General features: G+C 42.6%; 1 protein-coding gene across 1 annotated transcript in view; it reads right to left on the bottom strand.

Moving 5' to 3' along the window:
- The window catches only part of ANKFN1 (ankyrin repeat and fibronectin type III domain containing 1), a 482,658-nt gene that overhangs the window by 149,751 nt on the left and 307,831 nt on the right, over nucleotides 1–25,076 (bottom strand). The window contains exon 5 of the mRNA XM_081109618.1: nucleotides 4,770–4,904. Coding sequence (XP_080965744.1) covers nucleotides 4,770–4,904 — 135 coding nt within the window. The remainder of the gene's footprint in view (nucleotides 1–4,769; nucleotides 4,905–25,076) is intronic.

Raw genomic sequence — 25,076 nt, 5'->3', positions numbered from 1 at the left:
GAGGCACAAAAAGCATAAACTATAAAATAAATAGATAAATAAGACTTTACGAAAATTAAATAGTTTCTTCTTTGATTACCCTGTTGGAGAACCTTGAATACACCTGGAGCCAACCTGTAAGGAAAGAGTGATAGTATCCTGGAGCAGCGGTCGCCAACCTTTCGGACCTCACGGACCACCAGAGGTCCACAGACACGGACCACTGGTTGGCGACCGCTGTCCTGGAGAATCCAGGTCCAAAATGGCAACATAACCTGTGGAGAGTGGAGCCTCCTCAGGTTTACTTCAAAACCACCTGGTTCCCCAGGCCTTGACTGCTTTCTCAGGTAGAAAGAAAGCCTTGGTTGCTGCCCTCATCCTTTCTCCTAATACCATCAGCTGTTCAAGTGAGGGGAGTGTTCTGGCATGGCCTCCATCATGATTGTGGTGACAGTAGCTCTGACCCAGCCAGACCCATGGAGGGAGGCTCCCCTTCACTGATGGCTACCCTGAGGGACTGGGTAACATGATCTAGAAATGGGAAAAACTGGACCAACAAGAGACAGGAGACTGGAAGTAGCCAAGAGGTCATTCTTCATTCCTCTCCTGTGGACTATTTTGAGGGCTTCTTGGAAGCAATCACATACGGACAACCGGATGTGTTTGCTTGTGAAGCCTTGCTAATTCATTGCACTTCAGCCTATACTTATTTTTTCTCCTTCCTTGACTCATTTCCCCTTTTCCTTAACTCCTGATGCCCTGAAGTTGTATCTCCCTATATATAACCGATAGAACATTCGCAGTCAGCTTTGCCTCTGGCTTTGTTTTAACAGGCTAGGATAAATCTCTTTTACAAAGAAGGAAACTGAGGTCCAGGGGGATTAGGTAACTTGTCCCAGGTCCGATAGGTGGCAAATAGATGAGGCAGGATTTGAACTCTGACTTCAAAGCCCACGCTCTCAGCAACTCTGATGTTATTCTGCCTGAGGGTCTGGCTGCCTGTCAGTTTCTTCTAGACCTTGATTCTGAAGACAAGATCTTGCCCTCATGAGTTCTGGCATGTCCAAGGTCCTGTTTCATGGAGATTACTTGGGGAACGTTCTCGTTGCATTTGTACTGTGGATAACGATCTGAGCCAGTTTTGAGGAGGAGGAGCCATTGTAAGACAAAGCATATTAGAAACAGGAGTTCTAGGCACTTCTGACAGCTGGGTAGACAGATACATTCAGCGAAGGGGACATCCTGAGTGGGACAAGATTGCTCTTCAGGCTGTGGTGCGAACTAGGCACCTTCAGACTTTAACCTGCCTGTGACTACACAGAAAAGAAAGCATGACTCCTCCCTGTAACTCCCCACCTGCTGTTAATATGACAAATATGTCTTTGATTGCTAGAGGGTGGCCAATGCTATTACACTGATGATATACAACAGGTGGAATCATCCTTTCAGGTTCCTGTGCATTTAAAAATATTATGTATTCAGTTATTCAGTTACAATTTTTGAAAAGTCATTGTGACTTCACAGCAAGAAGACTGGATTTTGAAGTTTCAAAGCATATTTATGAGGAAGAAAGTAGAAAGACAATTAATATAGACTTTATAGCTCAATAAACTCTTTGTAACTTAAGTATCTTATGATAGACCCTGGGGATTCAAAGGTGAATGAGATAGGATTTCTCATAGTATGACCAACTGTCTTAGTTTGCCAGGACTGAGGGGTCTCCCAGAATGCAGAACTTACAGTGCGAACACGAAAGTGCTGAGCAAATTGAAAAAAATTGATTACCCAACCTTGCCCCAAGGAGCTCATAGGATAAAAGGGACTCTGGAGGCAGGCTTGCCTGCTCCTCGTGCCGGCCCTGTGGGTGGCTGTGCAGCCACCATCCGAGACTTGCCTGCACCTTGGGCTGGCCCTTGGGGACTGAGGGGAGTGGGGGACTCTGGAAGAAGGTGGGGCTGAGGGGACTGGGCACCGCCATCTTTGAAGCCATGGCAGTCAATTGGCATATTCGCTCCTTATTGGCTGTGGGCGCCACCATCATTGCCATGGTGTGAGGTTCCATTAGCATATTCCCTCTTTATTAGATAGGATAATAATATAGACTTCCGCCAGTTCACAAAAGGGAAGCACTAGGGAACTTTAAGTAAAATCTGAGATACTCATTTTCAGATAATTACTCTGATAGCACCTGGTGGGTTATTTGAAGGGGAGGTGGTATAGTGGAACCAGTGATGTTTCAACCAAGTATGAAGCTCTTGAAAAAGTCCTGTGACTTCAAATGCAGCATATGACAATGGGGATAGAGAGGGCGGAACAGATTTTTAAAAAAGAAAGAAGTAAAAAGGACCACATTTGGCTAGTGATTGAATGGAGGGGCTAAAGGAGTCAGGAAACCTGAAAATAACTTCTGTGAGCTTTGCTTGGTTGACAGAAGCAAATATAATGCTCCACCAATAATTGAAAGGTATAAAAAAAGAAGAAATATAGGAGGAAGAGAGGATTTAAAAGGGGAAAGATAGTGAGTTCAGTTTTCCCTAGTGTGACTCTCAAGGGTGTAGAGGAAATTTAGATGGTATGGTCTAATACAAGCATTTCATAAAAAGAAGGAATTTGCTTGTTTTAAAAGCTACTTAGTTTTCTGATTAAGAGTGAAACAATTATGAGGGTAGTTCTTGGAGAAAGTTATGAAATAGGAAGCAATAGAATTCATATAATATTAATGCAACATCCTTTGGGTTTCCGCTGAGATGGAAACATTTTAATACTTTCATTTATGGTAAGGCATAAGTGGCTTAATTATTCTTTCTCCTAAAAATATTTGTATTTTATAAAAGACAGCAGTACTTAACTGAATTCCTGATAAAAGAATTTTGGGTACCTTAATCCTAGAGGTGGGGCAATTTCTTCCTCTCTCTCTCAAATGAGCTGTCTAGAACTCTTCAAATCATAGTGCATTTATATCTGTAATTCCATGTATTAGGGTATGGGGGTAATTTGAACAACTGAAAGTAGTCATAAGTTCTATACATGAATTCTACTTATTCATGAACTAACCCCCCAGATATTTGCATGTTTGTTTCAAAACATTTAAGATCTTTTGGATCTTGGCATCATGAGGACAGAAAATCAGTTATTATTGATCAATATTGAAAAATTATTTACATGACTTATTTATTTGAATTTGAAGCTATTTTAATGCTATTTCCCAGCTCTGTTCTCCCCTTCTAATCCCATAAGTGTGATCATGCTCCCTTCAGTGTGCTGTATATCCTTTGCATGGGGAAGGGGCATACCTCTCCTCTTCCCCACATACCCACTCAGCTGTGGGTTTCTGATGCATGGTCTCAGTGTATATACAATGGTCTTGGTTATCTGTTGCACCCTTTAACAAGAAAGCTTTTAAGAAGCATCTCATGGACACATTAATTGAGCTTAGCATGTCTTCTTTGAAACTATTAGGAATGGGAGGAATGGAGGTCTAGGGAGAGTAAAACCATTTTCCAAAGACATAGGCTGCTATCCTGACATCTCTAGCCACTAGAAAACTCTTATCTCCTTCCTGTTCGAATGTCAAAACATGGGAGAATTATCCTGCTCTTGTGATGGAGTAGTCTGAGGATACTTTCTACTAGGCAAAACGTCACCCATCTCTCAGATTTCCTAACTTTGGTTTTTATTTAGAGAAGCATGCTGCTCACTGTTCCAACATCATCCATCTTTGTCAGCACCCAAGACCACAACTTCATCCTAATGGCCAGTGATATATTGCAAATAGAGTGCACCAAAGACATTAAACCATGTATGACATTTGTATGGACTCTGAGCCCACCAGAGATGGATAGATGCTGCCAATAAAGTCTTGTAGTAGCCAAGCAAACAAAAGACTAAGGAGACGTGGTGGTGGTGGTGGTGGTGGTAGGAAAGCAATAGCTTTCTCCATTCAGTCTCCCCTCTATAGAGGCTGACTTAGGAAATGAAGAGGATCAAGTGAAAATAGGGGTTTGGGTGGCCCCAAACAGGAAAAAACAACCTTGATTATCAGTGGTACTTCTAACAGCTCTGGCTGGGCTAATGACCAACACAGGTAACGGGACACTTGGAGCAACCCACTTCGAACCTAGTGCACACTAGCTATCATATATCTTCATGGAACGAAGGAAGGATTTAAGGAACATGGGTGCAGAAGTGCAGTGGGTCAAGGGAGGGTTGGCATGCAGCATGTGCACTGTGTCCCTTTGGCAGGTATTCTCAACATCACAATCATTATGTCATATATGGGCACGCTGGCCCAGAATGGACAGAAGGCTGCCTTCTACTCTGTCCAGGCTGCAAGCTGCATTAAAGATGGCAATATATCAGGATTTGTACCCACGATTACCAGCATGATAGGATCCGTCTTTACCTGATCTAACAGGTATTTTGTAGGTACTCAGGCACCCGCTTAGAAAATGATCTTATGCAATGAAAGAGTAATTTATTTTTCATAGCTAATGCTAATCAGTTATGCAAGCACATAATGTCTTTAAGCTTGCTGCAAACAAAATGCTCAGTGATCAGAAGTGGGGGCTTTCCCACCCCCACCCTTGCCTCTCCACATGGACATGTGCACAGTGCTATGGACCTCTCTGTATGTGCTCGTGTGCATTCTTCACGGACCACCTGCAGCTAAGTTCAGAAGATGCAATTTTTTATATCAGGAAACCGCAGCAACACATACATATTAAAAATTAACCAGTGACTAAGAAAGCCCCACATTCACACAGAGAAAGACAACAATAAATTTGACTTACCAGTTTAGGTTGTTCAAGGCAGCAGAGGAGCAAGTTGCTGGTGATTGTCCAGTGCTTTCATTCAATAAATCACATTGACTTTGCCTTCTCCTGTGGCTCAGCCTCTGCACAAAGCAAGCGAACCTCCTTCCTATTCTGTGTAAGGAATAAAATGTGAACAGGATTACTACAGGCAAGAGCTGAAGTCCATGATCACTAAGCTACTCTCAATGCGAAATGAAAGAGCAAACGATGCACAGAGAGGAGGGGAGAGGGAGACAGCTTGGCTCAGAAACTAAATGTATTTTGTGACTGCAGCCTCGGGAAGGCTTGATTTCTCAAGCTCTTGTGCATGTAGTAAAAGGATGCCATGCCTTCAGTGTGTCTTAGCCTATTGTATCTGGGAGGTCCTTTAGGAACAGAACACAGGGACAACAAGCTTCATGGCAAATAAGACTGAGTAGGAACCGGCTGTCACTCAAGGATGAGCTGTGGGGCAGCAAGGCAGCCAGTTAGCTTTGCACTACATCAATTGCAGGGAAAGAAATACCGGCTGGCTTTCAAGAGCCTGTCCAGCAATCAGACTGCAAGTGATCTGCAGCTCTCTGGGGCCAGTCACCCCCGTACTCCCACAGCTGTCGGACTAGAAGCACCCAGGTGGCAGCCACACCCCACCTCAAAGCCCCTGTGCAATCCTTGACCAGTTTCCACAGAAGCAAGGGACAACTTAAGAAAGCTCCCAATCCAGTCGGGGCTACTCAACCAAGCTCAACCTTTTGTTGAAGCAGGTTCTGAGAAAGTAGTCTGCAGACAGCGGGCAGAGGACATGGAGAGTCTCAGTCTTAGGAGGAAGATTCCAGTGCTTCCTACAGGCGAGCCACCTATGGGTGCACCTGGCTCCTTTCACAGCAGCATGCTTTACATGACTAAAAAGACACAGAATGAATTTCCTAGAAAGCCACTAATGTAGACATTTTTTAATGTTTCTCTCTGAAGTAAAATGGCAAGAGACCTTCACAGGCTGCTCATTGCGTTAGGGAGACATTGCCGATTGAAAGCACATATGAATACTCCTTCCGCCCGCCCCCCCGCCCCCCCTCCCCCCCCCCCTCCACATCCCTAGCAACAGCTTTAAGACTCTTTCTAAAGCTCTGTTCAGATCGTCTCTCTCTGCCAAATGAAAGCTTAGCTGCTGGGATGATTTCGGAAATAATTTTGGGCCCTTCTACTAGGTAGTGACTCTGGGCTGTTACTTATACCTGGAGCGGAATCAACTCCCCAACTTTGAATGTGACTCTGTGGGTAATCAGTCTCTTGGTTATAAACAGGAGGGTGGAGTATTCATCTTTGCCCTGGTTAACTAATTAGAATCCTGGAAATGGCATGCTGTGTTCCTGAACATCTCCCCTTTTCTAGGGATAGCAGCTCACCTGGCAGCCCACTGGTCCCTGCCAGGTGCTGTTCTGGAATCTGAGCAAGACTGAGTGACTCCTAAAACCTCATGTTCAAAGGCAGAGCTCAGTTTAGCTTTTCACAAGGGCCTTACTTTTCTTTCCCATTAACATCTTCTGGAACATTTTGTTTTCTCTCTTTCTCTCCTTGGACTTATTTGTTCAGCATTGCTACAAATAATCAAATTTGGGACTATTCATGCCCTTGAGTTTCAGAAGGCTGTTTTTTTTCCCCTCCATCAAGGGTTAAGGAGGAGTCAGGCTACACTTGCTCAGCTTAGCCTAAATGATCACCAGGTAACACTTTATCCTTATCTGTAAAAAACCTTTGACTTTAATGCTGATTTACTTAGAAGCCATCTGCTGGGGTTAGGCAGGTGACTGAGTAATTCTTCTAAGGTAAGGGGCAGCCTGACAGGGGTCAGGAGTTCATTATGCTCTGCAAACCTAAGGGGACGATGCTCCCTGTAATTGCTTCTTGGAGCAAATGCTGAAGTCTGAGTCATTATATAAGCCCTTATGCCTTGCAAAGGAGATCCATCCATTCATGCATCCGTCCATTTATTCATCCACTCTTCAGCAGACATTAAGTACTAGTATTTACTAGGTTAGATACACTGAGCCAAATATTTTAATGTTACCAAAAGCCTATTGATGAAATATAAACTCCATGATATATTCTAGCAAAATTCTTTATAACCTGGTTCTGCTTACCTCTTGCCTAATTTCTTGCCGCCCCTTTCACTTAACCTTCATGCTGTCTCTTTGAATGACTTTCAGTTCCTTGGATACACCATACTCTCCTAACTCTAGATTTCCGCATATGAGATTCTTCTTCCTGAATGCTCTGTCCCTTTTGTCTAACTAACTCATGTGCAGCCTTGGAGTCTTGGCTTAAACATCACCTCTCAGGGATATTTTCCTAGACCTTGGGCTGTGATGTTCCCCGCTTTGTGGCCCTACAGCACCTTATACCCGCCCATCATTATTTTGTTGCAACAAAATACTGTAAGAGTTTTTTGACACTGTAAGAGTTCAAGTGCAAAGTCCCTCATTCACAGCTGTTTCCAGTGCCTCTCAGAGTTCCTGGCACACAGAACGCATTCAATAAATATTTAATGACTGTTTTGTTGAAGTGCTTAGCATGTATTTGCTGAATGAACCAACCATCTCAAAGAATAAATGGGGTCTGAGAATTGAAAGGAACCCTAAAGTTCACCGAGTACATCTAATTTCTCTTGCCAAGTGGCCATCCATTGGAGGCTTGCCTGGTCTGATTATTCCTCCTTGATTAACCACACTGATTACACACTTGCTTGTCTCCTACCTCCCAGCACTTTTACAGCATGTTCTTGCTTTTTGTTCTCCAGCTGTTTCCTGGAGTCTGTCTCATTTCTTACTAACTGATTTTCTCCACAATTCCTAGCATAAGCCTGCAATTATTTGATGCTTGATTCATTCGACAGCAAACATTTGAACAGGGAGTTAAGTGATCAGAGACTTGCTTTAGGAAGATTACACTGGTATTAGGGAAAGATGGGTTCATTGGCCAGACAGAGACAGGACTCTAATAATGACCAGAGCAGAGATAGGATTTAAAAGCAGCCTTGCCTTTTCTTCCCCTCTACTCCTCCCCCATCACCCCACCCTCCATATCATATCACCAGTGTTCTCCTTTGGAACACTGAGAATGTTTGTTCCATACTCAGCACTTCCCCTCCACCCAGTTCCACCCCCACAATCAGTTTACTTGCTTTGGTTCTTCCTGAATATGTCTCACTGATTAAAGCTCCCCGAAGAGAGGGCTTGCATTTTAATTATTTTGTATCTTCTTCCTCCAGCCCTTAAGAGTTTGTATCATGCAGATAGTAAGTGCTCAGTAAATATCAAGAAAGAAAAGCACTTGGTGAAACACTATGGTGAGGAGTGGGTACACAGAGGAATGAGGCACCTTTTCAAAGGTAAAAGAGATCCATTTCACGAGAGAGATGCAACTTATAGTACAGGACAGAATCACGTGAGTGCCACAAAAAAGTCTAAGCAGTGTGCTGAGGGAGCACAAAAGAAGTCTTCCTTCCTTCTGGGATGGTTAGGGGAGATGTGCAGAGGTGGTGGCATCTGACTGAATGTGGAGGAATGAAGACTTCCAGGGGTTGGAAAGAAGGAATGGAGTCAATGCAGAGTTCCAGGAATATTTGGGAAAGCACAGTGGTCCAGTTGAGATGGAGTAAATGGTGATGGGGAGGGTGGGGCTACTGGAATCTAGATTCCAAAAGTGGGCAGGGGCTAGGTTGGGGAGTGCTCAGATGCTCTGCTAAAGAGTTTGGACTTTATCCTCTATCAGTGGTTCTCAACCTTCCTAATGCCGCGACCCTTTAAAACAGTTCCTCATGTTGTGGTGACCCCCAACCATAAAATTTTTTTCGCTGCTACTTCAAAACTCTAATTTTGCTACTGTTATGAATCATAATGTAAATATCTGATATGCTATATGTGTTTTCCGATGGTCGCAACCCACAGGTTGAGGGATGTGAGCAGGAGAAGTCACTGTAGCTAATTAGATCTCTCTGTCCTAGCCACTGTGGACCATAACTGAAGTGGTGAGAACCTGGAAGCAGGAAGACCTTGATGGTGAGGGCATGTGGAAATGTAAATTAGGAGGTGACATGGGAGGTGGTCTATGGTGCCGGTGAGAGCAGGAGAGGAAATGAGAGAAGGAAGCTGACCTCTAAAGTTTTAACCTGTGTGATGGCAGATGATGGTGACATCGATAGGTCCCAGTAAACAGAGATCATTTAGGCAGCTATGTCATGGTCTGTACACCTTTTGAAGACAGAGAAAAGAGCAGGAGGCTGAGCCCTGGGAGACACGTGCATGTGCCTAATCTGCTTTGAAGAAGCCATTTAGTAGCGGCTGAAGTCATTTCAGGCTGTGACAGGTGAACTACCACAGGCAACATGCAGGGCCATTGGCAGGGGGGCGGGTGTGGTTTCCTTAGAAAGGGGACTTATGGATTAGATGTGAGGGTTTGCAGTTTCTCACCTTGGAACTGTTTAGCTCAGGGGAAAGAAGCCTAGTTTGAGATGGGGGCTTGAGCTTGAGTCCTCAAGCTGCCCCTCACCAGCTATGTGACCTTGGGCAAATGACTGCCTATCCTGAGGTCTCAGTTTTCCCACTTGTAAGATGAGGGAGTTGGGCCAGTGAAATTCAAAGGTTCCTTTTATTTTACTGTCCTCTGATTTGTGAAGTGCAACATTTAGAATTTCAGAAGACCTGTGATATTAGGCCAAAGCCCACTAACGACTAATGTTCGCCCTCTCCTGCAAAGTCATGCCCATATGTTGAGACTGTCCATATATCATTGCAAATGCATGTCTGCCCTGCGGTTAGTTCCATGTGGTTTGTTTGTAAGACATAAATTTAAATTGATCACTTTTTGATGACCATTTTCTAACAATTTTTCACTTTTTTTTTTTCAGGAAAGACTTTTTGGGCGGGGGCGGGGGTTACCTTTTCATTGGAGTCTCAAAATTAAATTATGGGAGGAAAGCTGCAGTCCCTTACTGTGGTCAGCAGAGTCTGGCCAGCCTACTTCCGCTCCCTAATCTCCTGACCTTCCTTAGGGCGCGGCTGCTCCGTAAGGGCTCTGATTCTTTTTTCAAAAATAAAATGTGCTACTTATTGAAAGCTGCTAAAAAGGAGACAAAAAATAGGAAAAGAAAACTATAACACCCCAGGGTGTATCTGAATATGCTTATTATGTGTGAAGTTGTTAGTAATGAATGTGAAACTCTTCCTCCTCCTCCCTCTCCATTTCTAAGCCCCAAAGAAAAAAGAAAAAGGGGTTGGGGAGGGAATGGGCTATTCAGTGCCAAAGCAGACCTTTTCAAAAGGTGCAGTCTGTTCAGGCAGGGTATTTCTTGATTATTTTGTTTAAAGCACCAGTTGACCTTTCAAACTAAAAGTAAAGGTCCCAAAATATCCGGAGAAACCCTCTAAGTCTTGGAGACTAGACTCATGACATTCACAAAGACTCTTCGAAAAGAGATGGTTTGCACGACTTCTGGCGTGATTTGATGACAGAGTGTTTACGAACCATGTGAGATTTTCCAGCGGTGCATTTTTGAGAAATGGAATTCTCTTAAGGAGCTTACAAACACTTCACTGACGGCTTTCCAAGAACGGCCTCACACCGCCTCTCGGCAGCCTCTCGCTGCAGCACCAATGTGATAATCAGGGTCCCTGTTTCTGAAAAGTCTTCTTGTTCTGCCTGCCACCCTCCTTTCAGTCATCATTAGAATTCTCAAGCTATGAATCCCCTATTGTCTGTGCGAGCCTGGGATCCCCCACACCATGCCGAGGGAGGAATGTGAACCTCCTAGGTCTGGCTCTAAGTCTCAACCTTCTCCAGCAGGTCACAAAGCCCCATTTATACACAGCTCCAGAGTTTTATCATAATTCTTTATCTGCTCAGCCCCATACATCCTCTAGGGCAGTCAGGAGACATTTGGTAATGAAGCCCATTTATCCTCATTTTCTCAATTGGCACCCTTAAAGTTCTAATATTTATGTTCACACTGTCCTAATTTTGTACGTCAAAGCTACTACACGAGACAAGTAGCATTGCTGAAGGGTAACTGAACAGCGCAAAACAGTCCACCAGAGTCTGATCCCTGGTGTGGTTTGTCATATTATCTACCAATCATGACATCACAAATTGTTACTTGTAATGGCCCTGTGGAAAAATAATCGCAAATGTTGCCACTTATCAAACACCTCCTGTGTGCTGTGCAGCCATATCACTGAACTCTCACACCCTACAAAGAAGATTATCAACTTTTTATTGATGAGGGAGCTAAGGTTCAGAGAGATTAATTAACTTGTTTATGTGCACTAAGGGCCCGAGCTGAGACTCAAACCCAGATCTCTGTCTGCAAAACTCCAGACATTTGTGCCTCGATCCTTTGCCTCTTACCAGAAATACAATTTGTGAATTGTTCTAAATTACTATAAAATGTATATTTTTCATTACAAGCATAGAAAGAACTATGAATTTAGGGCTGTTAAAATGTTTTGACCAACACAGAGATCTGCTCTGATAAGCATTAATCTCAGGGCAGAGTAAGAATTTGTGGCATATATTTCACTTATCAATAGGTGGCAGTATTCACTTAAATCTCTCCAGGAGGAATTAGCACAGGTCACTTCTCCTTACAGCCATCCCCAAGGCCATCTACATTCTTTGATGCACTGGATTTTATCATAAAGAATAGCATTTACAATAAATGGGTTGCTAACTGGATCTTGATTGTGCCTCTGTGTAGTGAGAATTGGGCTGAGGGAGTGTGGGGGAGGATGATGAGCCATTAAAGAGATGTTGGGATGACATTCATTTTGGCCATTTTCCTGGGGAGAATTTTTATTTGTAGTTCAAAGCCCAAGATGATTTTTGCATCTTCACTTAAAGAAAGTCAGATTTTTCAAATAACTTAAAATGAAATTATTAATGCTTAGGATTTGAACATTCATACATTCATAATTCAGAGGAAAAGTCTACTCAGATCAGAACAATAAAGCAATCAGCAAGACTGCATGGTTTCAACGCAGTGTCAAAACCCTCTGTACAAGTAACCATCAAACCATATGAATGAATCTTTACCAGGAAGTATGAAAATTGAAGTCAAAGTGGTCAAACTGATGAATTGAAAGACTGAAGGATAAATGACTGCTGAATTTTCAGCAGATTCTTCCTTCTCTGCCTCCTATTCCTATGTATTCTCTTCCTCCCTTTTTGTGGAAAAAAATTTAATATAAAAAAATTTGTTAGATATATTAGCACAGACTCCAATAAGAGTCTGTCTAGGAAGATATACTTTCATAAAGTCAAGAAAGCAGATGCAGTGGTAGATACAAGAATAAGCTGAAAGATTAGTAGACCTATCTTAATGTTGACCTTCCCATTTTTATTTGTAATACTTGGAACTGATCCTTACCAATGATGACCAAGAAGCACTTAGAAATCAGATCAGATGGGGAGTCCTAACTCTCAGAACTAAGAAGTGGACTCAAGATATTTAGGAGACCAGTTTCTCTAAAAAGAATCTAGATGGGTGAAGATAGAAGTCTTTGGAGATTGCATATTAACATTCTCTTTTATGCTCCCAATAGAAGGAGCATCTTCTCTTCTCTCATTGTAGAATTTGTAACTTCCTTAGAATTATGTGGGGCTCTAATTTCCTTACTGGATTGAGATCTCCATGAGGGCAGGACTCAGGTCTTGCCAACCTTTGACTTTGCCTCTCAGCTCAAGGATTGGGGTCTGTGCCTAGTAGATGATGTTCAATAAGTGTATGCTTTAAATTAGTACAACATAATTACTTGTCATACTCATATGAATTAAAGAGAACTCAGAAGGATGTATTTTATACTTTTGTTCCTAGGTTTAAAGAAAAATTGCAGCGTAGATATTGGATACTACACACAGGTCACATTTCTTGGTTCTCATCTAGTTCTTCCACTTCAGGACAGCATTGCCAAAGACCACCCCACCCCTGGGACCATTAATTAACTGGTTTTACATCAGCCGTGGGCAAACTACGGCCCGAGGGCCGGATCTGGCCCATTTGAAATGAATAAAACTAAAAAAAAAAAAGACCGTACCCTTTTATGTAATGATGTTTACTTTGAATTTATATTAGTTCACACAAACACTCCATCCATGCTTTTTTTCCGGCCCTCCGGTCCAGTTTAAGAACCCATTGTGGCCCTCGAGTCAAAAAGTTTGCCCACCCCTGTTTTACATCCTTGGAAAGGCCACCTGTTTTGTAGGATGCCTTGGCCATATGAAGGTTAAATGCAGAGGCAGGCAAAAAAGCTGTTACAAGGGACATTCAGTGACCCACATCTAGTGTATCATTCCAGTCACTCAGGTTTCCTGCCTGTGTGGTTCGGAGACTTAACCTGCACTAAGGCTGAACAGTACAATGCTGTTTCCTAATGGTAGCTATCATTGTTTCCCATATTTGGGCAAAGGTAAGCACATTCATCTTCAAAAGCTTGCAAAATTACATTCAACCCATTAGGCATATCAGGAGATATTGCCATGCTCAGGAAATGAATTACCCAGCTGAATATTATAGGCATAATGAAGCTGTCAGCAGCAACAGTGCAAGTGTAGATTGTCTGATTATGTGCTGACTGTGCTGGCTATTCAGGGACACACCAGGAAGAAAATTGTTGTCATATTGTCCTCCACATTCTCTGTCCCATCCTCAGCCATGGTGATAAACCTGGTATTCCTAGAAGCACACAGAAAACAACAATAACAACAAACCAAAAAGAGCATCCTCTTATTCCTACCATGCCTGGCGTCTCTTCCCTCCTGTGGTTCAAATCTGTCATATTCTTTTTTTTTTTTCAAATGACCATGACAACAAGGAGGGTAAATTGAGATTATAGTCCTTCAAACATTTCACAATGGGCTTTCTTGGCCTTTATTAACTTCAAAATAAGCAGCTGTCCAGCAAGCAAGCTTTAACTACGTGGGTGGATTTTACACCTTCCCTATGAGTCAGAGAAAAAAAACAGCTGAGCCAATCCTTTTGGCAGAATAATCTGAGTAAGTGATATGTAGTGTCTCTTGACATCAACTAGAATCTTCTCAAAATTCTCCTGGCTTTAAAACAATACTTTTAGCTTTCTTGTCTTTAATTGAGGGGGTCAAACTGGATCTTGAAGGCCACTTCCAGCTCTAACATGCTGGCATGAAAAGCCTACAAGAACACGTAGTTCAGAGAAGAGTATCTCTGTCACAAAGACAAGATGCTCTATTTCCCCCAGCTAATTGGCTTGTTTTGGAAATTTCTGATACTTCAGAACCAGTATGTGTGACTTTTCTTTCCTTAGAGTACATGGAAATCTACTTGAAACATGTGCTATTTATCAGGAATGTTTGCTTTAAAAAAAAACAACTAACGTAGACGTGCCTTTCTCATTAACAGACTTCAGCTAAAGCCAACAAGATTTTTCCTGTAGTGGGACTGGTTTTTTGTTTCTTTTTTTACACGCCTACCATAGTGCACGGAAGCATTGGTTCTTTGATTACCCAAGAAGCCCCACTGGGTGGGTAGTGATTTGCATGAGTAATCTGGGTAGTGTTGACGGTCAGTCAAGCCATAGAGAAAATTCTCCTCTTTTCACTCTCATTTTTTTTTTCCTCCTGAGTACCAGCCAAACTGAATTTTCATAAACTCTTTGAGGGGTTTGTGTCCAAGTAGAAGTTAAATTCTAGGCCCTAAGACTAAATTTCAGAAAAGGTGCTGTCATCATCAGTTAACTGATGAGTAAATAAATCTCTAAAGAGGCCTTCTATCTTTCCCAGGTTTTCTTTTTCCGTTACCTTTGCAGCCAAGAGTCCCTTAGATGACATTTGTGTGGTGGGCTTGGGATCCAGCCTCCTGCCAAATGCTCACTTCCCTACCCCCACAAGAAATACCTCCCCAATTGGACCAATGGTTTAATCTCCTTAACTTCATGACATCAAATATTAGTATGGAAGAGAGAATTCTTTATAATTAATCACAGTGAGAATTCAGCATGCCAAGGTAAAGGGCACGTGAGAAAGCTACTTGCATTGGCACCCTCAGACATAATCACAGAGACCTGTGCCTGTGTGATAGGACCCGGCAATTATAAAGGCAGTCTACCCTGTCACTTAAACACTGAACTGCAAATGCCACTTTACCCATTAAAAGTACTCTCAGCTGCAAGAAAATGCTTCTTTTCCTTTCTCCTAAAAATGCCAGATCAAGACTGCTGTACAAATGTCAGGAGCATCTGACCAAAAGCAAACAGCAGCAAAAGGCATTGAGTGAATTGGAGAAGAAAGAAAAAACAGAGGGAGAAATAAGGAAGTTAAAGAAGCTATACTAATACTTTTCTTTTATACATACATATATATATATATATATATATATATATATATATATATATATATATATATATATTTTATTGATTTTTCACAGAGGGGAAGGGAGAGAGATAGAGAGAAACATTGATGAGAGGGAAACATTGATCAGCTACCTCCTGCACACCCCCTACTGGGGATGTGCCCACAACCAAGGTACATGCCCTTGACCAGAATTGAACCGGGACCTTTCAGTCAGCAGGCCGATGCTCTATCCACTGAGCCAAACCGGCTACGGCTATACTAATACTTTTCAAGAAGGCTTTGGAGATTCATCTGGTTGAATCTGAGTCTCACCTCTGCTATTCCATTCTTACTCGGGTAGACACCTGTCATGGCCCTCTTACTTCTGGCCCAGCTCTTCTGTTCAGACTTCTGTCCCACTTCCCTTTCTTCACTCTGCCCCAGACTCTGAACTCCCCTGAAAGCAGGCCCAGGACGGGCTGAATGGGGTGCTCTGGCCACTTTGTCAGAGTGCTCAGCAGAGCTTTTTCAAGAACTGCATATGCCAAGTACTCAGTGTAATTCTTCTATGGCATTGTCTGACCTACCGGATGCACCTCGCAGGAGAGCAGAGGCATTGAATGGAATTAGAGGCTCAATGGCTTATTCACTTCATTCATTATTGGGGGGGGGGTGGGATGAGGGGGAGGGATCCAAGACTTTGCTCAGAGGGGATTAAAAGGACTGCAATAGGCGCCTTCCGTGGTCTGGGCCGCCAGTCCAAGGAGGTTAGGCTCCTCTTGGTTTGCAAAGGAGGTCACACAGTTTCACTTGGTTCTTAGATCCTCAACACTCAAACTCAGTGTTTCAAACACAGCCAGAGCTAGTTATTCATTCTCACTGCTCCTCCAGTAATTTACCTTCAGCATCAAGGAAAAGGAGGGATTTTTCCATGACAGTCCAACTCCAAAATACATTTACTTCTCAAACTTTTTGAAAAAAATCACCAAACACACACTATATATTCATCGTCTCCTCCAGAAAAATGAGAGAAAATCCAGCACTTAGGAGCATTTACACTTCATCAACCAAATATTAATTTAGTGCAATGTGGCATATGGACAGGAGAAATTGTGGTTATTTTAACTGATTGAATTAAGACCAAATAGGCTGAAGGCAGTTCCACGTTGCCCAGTGAAACACATTTGCCCTTGAACAAGAAGAGTTTATTTTGAACTTGGCAGCGTTGAGTAGTTGAGAGTGAGAATAGATTCCTGTCTGAGATGGCATCAGGCATCACATAAGGACCCCAGAGTTAGAGTGAAATGGTTTGGAGTTCTGCTTGAAAAAAAGAATCACTGATGTTTTCAGTTAACCCAAATCCATTACCCATCCTCTTTCTCCACATCTATTCATTTCCATCACATAAAAATTCCTCCCTGTTGCCTTTTTATAACCACGCCCACTTCCCTGCCACTCCCACTCCTCCCTTAACCCCTGACAACCACTAATCTCTAATCCATTTCTATAAATTTGCATTTCAAAAATGTTATATAAAAGGGAATATAGTATGTGTCCTTTTAAAATTGGCTTTTTTACTCAGTATAATTCTCTCAGAATTCATCAGGATTATTGTGTGTATCAAAAGTCTGTTCCTAGAGAACCAAGATGGCAGCTTAGGTAAACGCCTGTACTTGCTGCCTCCCACAACCACATCAAAATTACAATTAATATGTAGAACAACCATCATTCAGAACTGCCTGAAAGCTGGCTGAGTGGAAGTCCTACAACTAGAGAAGTAATGAAGATAGCACAGTGAGACTGGTAAGAGGGGAGCCCACGATGAGAGGGCTGGTCCGACATCCATGTGTTTGGCTTTTTTAATGGGGGGGAGGATCATCTCTGTGGAGGACATCAGAGAGGAGAAAGGAGTCCCAGACCCATATACCAGGGTTCCAGAGCTGGGAAGAGAAGTCCCCATAATACAGCCTATAAAAACCAGCAGGAATAGTGGCTAAGAGACATGGAGGCTGCTAAAATCCCAGGTGTTTCTTTTAAAGGGCCTGTGCATTAAGTTACTTGGACTTGATACCTCTGAGATTCAGCACCAGGTGGCTCTGGTGGACCAAGACACATATGGGGAGGAACTGAACTGTCTGGCATCAGGGCAGGAACTCAAGGGCGGCTTTCTCCCAGACAGGAGTGCTCTCAATGGTCATTGTTCCTGGACTGGGACCTCCTCTGTCACAGAGCTGACTGGCAGCCAGATCAGCATGGCCCACACTGTTTGCTTCACCCTGGTGATTTCCTGAGGCCCCACCCCATCAAATTTGCAGTTTAAATGAAGCAGTTTGCAGCAGCTTTTCCAAATGAATGGCCTGTCCTGGCTTATGCTTCACTAAAATCTCTCAAACAAGCTGCAGCTGGTGACAACATGCTCCAAACCTATTAACACATTGCGTACCGCATAGAAATCAAATCTCTAAGACATATGCCAAGGACCACACGTTTTTGAGCAAACTGCACGTTATTTAAATCATCATAATGCACTTTAGGTGTTGTTTTTCAATAATTATAACATTTTTATTTACAAAAACAATTGAACAATTAAAGTTCCTAGTACTTTTTTAATGTATGGTACTGCGTAAAACATTTTCCTCTATGAAGAGGGACCAACCAAAATTTGCATAAGTATCTAGATTTGCTCCTTTTTCCATGGGCGTGAAAAATGAGAACACTCGTGAGCGGTCCTTAACAGATGGCGCACGAAACACGAGAAAACTCCTGAGTGGTACGAAATGTGTTAATAAAAGACCCAAGATCCGGCACTAGAACAAGCCTGCCTTGCTTCACAGTTGGGCCTGGAATTCTGCACAGGAACTCTTGCACTATAGTCACAGCTGGTCATTACAGTCAGCTAGACTGGAGGTCAACTCTTCCCATAGACACCAACAGCAAACAAGGCTCAACCACAAGACTGTGCACACAGCCCACACAGGGGTGCACCTAGAGTGCCCAGCTCAGGTGACTGGGGAGGCTGAGCCATTGGGCACTACAGGACGCCTACTACACAAGGCCACTCTACCAATTCCAGGAGACACTGCAGCTCTACCTAATACATAGAGTTTTACTCTACCCAGAAAAACTCTCATTCAGAATTGAGGGTCAGATAAAGAGCTTCACAAACAAGGGAAGCAGCCCAGATGTGGAGACACAGAAACATGTCACAAATGAAAGAAATGGAAGCAAGCAAACTACTGGATACAGAGATCAAAACCATGGCTATAAGGTTACTCAAGGATCTTGATGAGGCTTTCAAGGATCTTAGTGAGAATGTCAAAGACATGAAAAAGGACCAGTCAGAAATCAAGCATATGGTAACTGAAATAAAGAATAATTTACAGGGATTCAACAGTGGAGCAGAGGAGTCAGAGTCAAATCAATGACTTGGAATATGAAGTGCCAAAAACACCCAATCAGAAGAGCAAAAATAAAGATTTTTTAAAAATGAAGAAAGGGTAAAGAGCCTCTGGGACAACTTCAAGCATACCAACAGTTGCATTATGGGGGTACCAGAAGGAGAAGAAAAAGAGCAAGGTATTCAAAACCTATTGGAAGAAATCATGACAGAAACTTCCCCTACCTGGTGAAAGATATAGACCTACAAGTTCAGGAAGCACAGTGTCTTAAATACCAGGAACCCAAAGAGGCCCACACTAAGACACATAATTAAAATGCCAAGGGTTAAAGCAAAGAGAGAATCTTAAACGCAGCAAGAGAAAAGCAGTTATCTACAAGGGAGCACCCATATAACTGTCAGCTGATTTCTCAACAGAAACTGCCTACCAGAAGGGAGTGGCAAGAAATATTCAAAGTGATGAATAGTAAGGACCTACAACCAAGATTACTCTACCCAGCAAAGCTCTCATTTAGAATTGAGGGTCAGATAAAGAGCTTCACAAATAAGAAGCTAAAGGGAGTTCATCACCACCAAACCAGTATTATATGAATTGTTGGAGGGTATTTGTTAATAAAAGGAAGGAGGAGAAGAAGAAATATGAATACTACAAAGGCAACAATTACATATCAACAATTGAATCTAAAAATCAAAATAAACGAACAAGAAATCCAATGAACAAAATAAATGGGTGAATAAAATGGAATCAGAGGCATGGAAGCATGGAACAGACTGATGAATCTCAGATGGAAGGGGGGTAGGGGAACGGGAAGAAATTAGCCATAAGATTAATTTATGGACACAAGGTGGTGAAGGCCTGAAGTGGGGCAGGAACTGGGTGAAGGGGCACAATGAGGGGGAAAAAGGGAGATATCTGTAATACTCTCAACAATAGAGATTTTTTAAAAAAATTTGTTCCTTATTATTTATGAGTAGTATTTCATGGTACAGGTGTACCATGGTTTCTTTAACCATTACTCTATTGAAAGATATCTGGGTGGTTTCCAGTTGGGGCTATTATGACTAAAGCTCCTATAAACAAATGTTTGTGCCCAAACTAGTTTTCATTTCTCTGACATAAATGTCTAGTAGTGCAATTGCTGGAACATACGTTAGTTGCATGTAGAGTTTAAGAAACTCACAAACTTTTATCCAGAGTGACTATAGAATTTACATTCCCACCAGCCCGGGCTTTAGAATTTGACAGAATGGTGTCTGAATTCTAGCACTTCCATTAACTATGCAAGCTTGGACAAGTTGCTTAATCTCCCCAGTAAGTAATGTTAGGAGCACCAACCAGTTTTTACATCTGTAAAATGGGGATAATGATACTCAGCTTATTATAAAATTATCATCTGAATTCAGTAAGGTGATATAAACATTTGATCCAGGGCCTGGCTGAAAGCAGGTAAAATAGAGTATATTTTGTACCTTTGGCAATGCCTAGTCTGTTGAAGAGTAGATTTCTGACTAGTGCATCTGCTTTATGACTTACCAATCCTGTAAATCCTTGATGTCCACCAGGTCCCGTGGACTCAATGGATTTCCAAGACTGGCCACTTTCTATCACTTGTTTTCTGTTATCATCTGAGATCCAAAATAAAAGCGATATGCCATCTCACTATCATGGTTTGGTGTTCATGGTCTATAGAAATGGATATCTGAGAAGGATGTGAATCCTTCCAAAGACAGCCAACTCACTAAGCCTGGAGGCATGCCATCTTTACAAAGCATTGTGGGAACACTTCTGTGGCAGTTGGCATGGGCCTGCTGACTCTGGCTTTCTTCTCCAGGGATGATGTGGAAAACAAGATTAGAAAACAGTTACTGTATTTTAGAATTAGTGGTCTCAATTCTTTTAAACTTAATGTGTGCATGAACTTCTGGGACTGAATGTCAGGACTTGACTATGGTGGAGGGCCCCACTTCTAAGGAGCAGGTCTCCCAATATAGAAGCTCCGAGGGGAGAGAGGCTCTTGGCCTGGTGGGCGCACAATCAAATATTTGAGGACTCTATCCCAACATATTGCCATGTGACATCGCCCTTTCTCCCACCCCCTGAGCCTGCAGGATCAGCAGTGGGAGATGCCGCTGTCGCCAATGCACAGCTCCTTGAGCTTGTGTGTCTGACCCACCGATACTGACCGTAAGGCTTTTGGTTTGATTCATTTTCTTTTTAAAAAAACACAATTTCCTGTGTTTAAGGGAGGGGAGGAAGGTTAAAAAATATCATTATAAAGGCTCCAAAGATTTTTTTGGGACATCAAATTGCTCTGACAAACCATTTTTATGAGTTAAGTGTAAAGGAAACAGAAACATACGGATTAAATTTCCCTTAAAATACACATGGGCTTAAAAATTAAGGGGGAGAGAAGGACTTGGCAATGTGGGCTTCAGGCTTTGCCAAACCCCAGCTCCTGAGGAATAACTTGAGATGCTTGACAAACCCAAAAAGCAGCTGGTTTTGCCCTATGCCCTCATTGAGCGACATCTAGAGTACCGCGTGATTGGAGGCTCTGTAAGTGAAATATGCTAATCTGCAAACTCATGCTCTGATTCTTCAGGTTACCCCATACAGACCCTGTTTATAAACTTCTCCCTGAAGGCCTAGTCCTCCTGGAGTTCTTGCATCCAGGCAAAATCACAGTTCAGCGTTGTAATTCCCACATCGAAAACATGGAGCTTGATGAAGTATGAAACTAGATGGTCCATGGCAGCTTCCTTGAGACAGAAAATTTACCCATATACACCCAACACCTGCCTTGAGAATAAAACAGAATCATTGGCTCATTAAGTTCTGTAATAGATTAACAGACAGATGGCAAGTATACACTCCCCATGGAGCACTGAGAATTCAGAGGGGTGTGTATGAACTTAGCTATAGTATTTATTCATTCATGCATTCAATAAACAAATGCTTATAGAGCATAAATGTACTATTGGAACTGCAATGGAGAATAAAAATGAAAGGACTAACATTTATTGGGATTTACTATATGCTGGGTTTTGTGCTAGCCCCCTACCATGTGGTATCTCATTTAATGCTCACTTGAATCCTAAGAGTACTATAACTATCCCCATTTTACAGAGGAGGCGGGAGGCACAGACAGACTTAGAATTTATCTAGCCTTGGCCGGAAAGGGCAGATCTAGGATTCAAAGCCAAGACTGATGTTAAAGACACTGCTGCCTTCAAGAACCCTCGAGTCTTCTGAATAAAGAATGATCAATGTCCCAGAGACATTCAGAGCATGGGGGGGGATTACTTCCTACTGAGATTAGAAAGGCTTTGTGTAGGAGGCAGCTTTTGCATAAGATTTTAAAGGATGAGTAAGATCTGAATACCAGGGGAGAGGTCAGTCATCTCTTACTGGAGAACATTCCAGAGAGGCCCTGAGAGAAGGAAGCCTAGGGAATAGCAGAAGATACTGCGGAGGTACAGGGAAATCATACCAAATGCACTTTGAATCAGGCAGAGGCAATTATGTGCCACCAACCAAAGCAAAAACAAACCAACCCTCCAAAATAGTTTCAATAGTTCAGGCAATTTCATCTGCATTGCCTAGAAAATGAGTGTAAGCTAGGCGGAGTCTGTTATTTTCTCAGTTGGTTCTGACTCAGAAACTCTCACAGATCTAAGTGATTCTAGAGACGCCAGGTGTACCTTTGTGCATAACACGGCCCCTAACTGTGTGAGGCTGTATTCAGGCAAAGCCTGTTCCACAGCTGGAGCAAGAAGCAGACTATGCTGGTGTTGCTGAGATGTACTAATTTTGACCTACATGATTGTTACCCTATTTGCTGACTTTAGAACTTAAACCTCCTGTCTACATGCAAATCCACTATATCTGCTTATTTTGTAAATGAACCCTTAAAATTAGAAGGGTCAAGTTATTTAAAATGCTTTGAGTCGATGTAGTAAAAAGGAAATTCCAACAAATTGTAGCCCGGCTGGTCTGCCTCAGTGGTTGAGCGTTGACCTGTGAACCAGGAGATCATGGTTCCATTCCTGGTCAGGGCACATGCCTGAGTTGTGGGCTCGGTCCCCAGTGTAGGGCATGCAGGAGACAGCCGATCAGTGATTCTCTCTCATCATTGATGTTTCTCTCTCTCCCTTCCTCTATAAAATCAATAAAAATATATATTTTTTAAAATGGAAATTGTGCATGGAAATATAATGCAGAAGTTAAAATTGTTACCAATGCATGAAAATATGTATCTTTTGTATGCATATAATTTACATATTCACATTAAATATATCCAAAAGGAAATAGCATGCCTTAAAAAACAACAACTATTTATTCACTTACTACAAACCAAGAATAGAGACTTGACAGTTTCTAAAATTCTATTATTAATAGCAGGGGCTTCCAGACACAAGGGAGGGCAAGTCAATCCTCAAGCAGTGAGGCTGAGAAGATTTATCACAAAAGATGTAGGGAGGTTGACTTGTAAGAATAAAGAACTGAAGAACACTGAAGGGGCACGCATAATTAAATCTTCAAGAAAGTGTTAATGGGGTACGTATTGACACGATACACGTGTGTCAGAAATATCGGATAATACTAAATACCATGCAAGATATGCTCATTTTGGAAAAAGTAGATGATATAAAAAACACAAAAGATAAACAAGGAAGAGCAAACATCATCCATAATCCTATCACAGGGAGAATCCCTTTATCTTTTTGTGTATTCTTTCTGTATGCATATAAATTACATATTTACATTGATTTATGTCCTATACCCATTACGCTCAAGCTTTAACATACATAAGGTTCACTGGGCTATCAAAACACACACTGCTGTGGGCTTACTTCCGAGTCTCTGATTCAGTGGGTCTAGTAGGGCTATAGGGCTGGGTGGGGCCTGGGATTGACATTTCTACCACATTTACAGATGCTGCTGCTGGTCCAGGGACTGCCCTCTGAGACCCACACTGCTTTATGTAAGGTTTTGATTCTTGCCATTTTCACTTCACATTGGATCAGAAACATCAAAGTTATTTGAAAATACCTCTTTTCACTGCTGCAAAATATTTTAGTACATGATTTGTTGAGCATGCCTTTACTGTCGGACAGTTTTCCCATACCCATGAATTGGAGGATGTATTTCTTTTAGAAAACACTGCTAAGATGAGTACAATGTACCTCTAGCCTTGAGACAAATCAGGCACACCCAAGGCTGTGCCATAAAAGGGGACGTTTACATGCTTATGGTTACTTTGGCTCTAGAAGGTCTCAGTGCTCACACCACCAATAGGCATAGTACTGCCTAAATCATTTCAGGTGGGCAATGAGGACCCGGTAAGCCACACCAGCTGTTGTTCACGCGAGGCAGTTCTCACCGCCTTCTGAAACGGGCCAAATGGCTCTTTTGAAATCTAGGAGAGAACCAAGTCAAGAGTCTAGGCAACTGATATTTTGATATGCACCCAGCTAAAAATCTCGTTTCAGAAGCCGCTTGATAAGTTTATGGTTCCAAAGAAACCTTTGACGCTCTTGGTGAGCAGGCTCTTACCGCAAACAGAATCGCAGTGTGGAATGTCCTGGCCCTCCTGCCTTTTTCTCAGCCTCGGCAATGAGCAACAGAAACAGTTAAACTGCCAGCGGCTCCAAACAGTGGTTTCCGCCCTCAGCGACTGCCAGCCCCTCAGGCTCACCACACGCAGCCTCAGAGGTCTGGCTCCCAGCTCCTCTCGGCCCAGACGCCATAACAATGAGCAAGGGAAACTGCGGCCGCCACAGGGCTTCGGAGGCCAACCAGGCCCGGCAGCCTCCACCCTACAGCGCTCCCCACCCCCACACCTGTGCCTCGCTCTCATCCCTTCCCTTGCCCGAAACATGCGCAAAAATCTAGGATCCTCTTTCTCCTTCGTTGTCCCACACTGTCCCTGCAGGAGAATTCCAAAGAGATGCTATGACGCTACAGGTCGTGGTGAGAAACCTCGGGCCACTTTGGTGCTGTTCCCTGTGGGTGAACCCCGTGAAAGAATAGTAACTATGAGACCACATGTTGCTTGAGCACTTGCTATAGGTGTGTATTATCTAATTTAATCCTCACATTGGCCTGTGTTGCCAGTGAAGACATGAATGGAGGGCCAGGGGTTACACCACCTGCCCAGTGTCACTCAGCTGGCAAGTGGCGGAGGCAGACTTCCACCCAAACCTGATTCCAAAGCCCATGTGCCTCACCACCATTCTAATCAGTTGCCTTTAAGACAGCGGTTCTCAACCTGTGGGTCGCGACCCCTTTGGGGGTCGAACGACCCTTTCACAGGGGTCGCTTAAGACCATCAGAAAACACATATTGAATATATAATTACATATTGTTTTTGTGATTGATCACTATGCTTTAATTATGTTCAGTTTATAACAATGAAAATACATCCTGCATATCAGATATTTACATTCCTATTCATAACAGTAGCAAAATTATAGTTACGAAGTAGCAACGAAAATAATTTTATGGTTGGGGGTCACCACAACATGAGGAACTGTATTAAAGGGTCGCG

The sequence above is a fragment of the Myotis nattereri genome (genome assembly GCF_964212035.1).
Source record: "Myotis nattereri genome assembly, chromosome: 16".
Classification (NCBI taxonomy): Eukaryota; Metazoa; Chordata; class Mammalia; order Chiroptera; family Vespertilionidae; genus Myotis; species Myotis nattereri.
The sequence above is the reverse complement of the archived record's forward strand: the minus strand, read 5'-3'. Positions and strand labels throughout refer to the sequence as shown.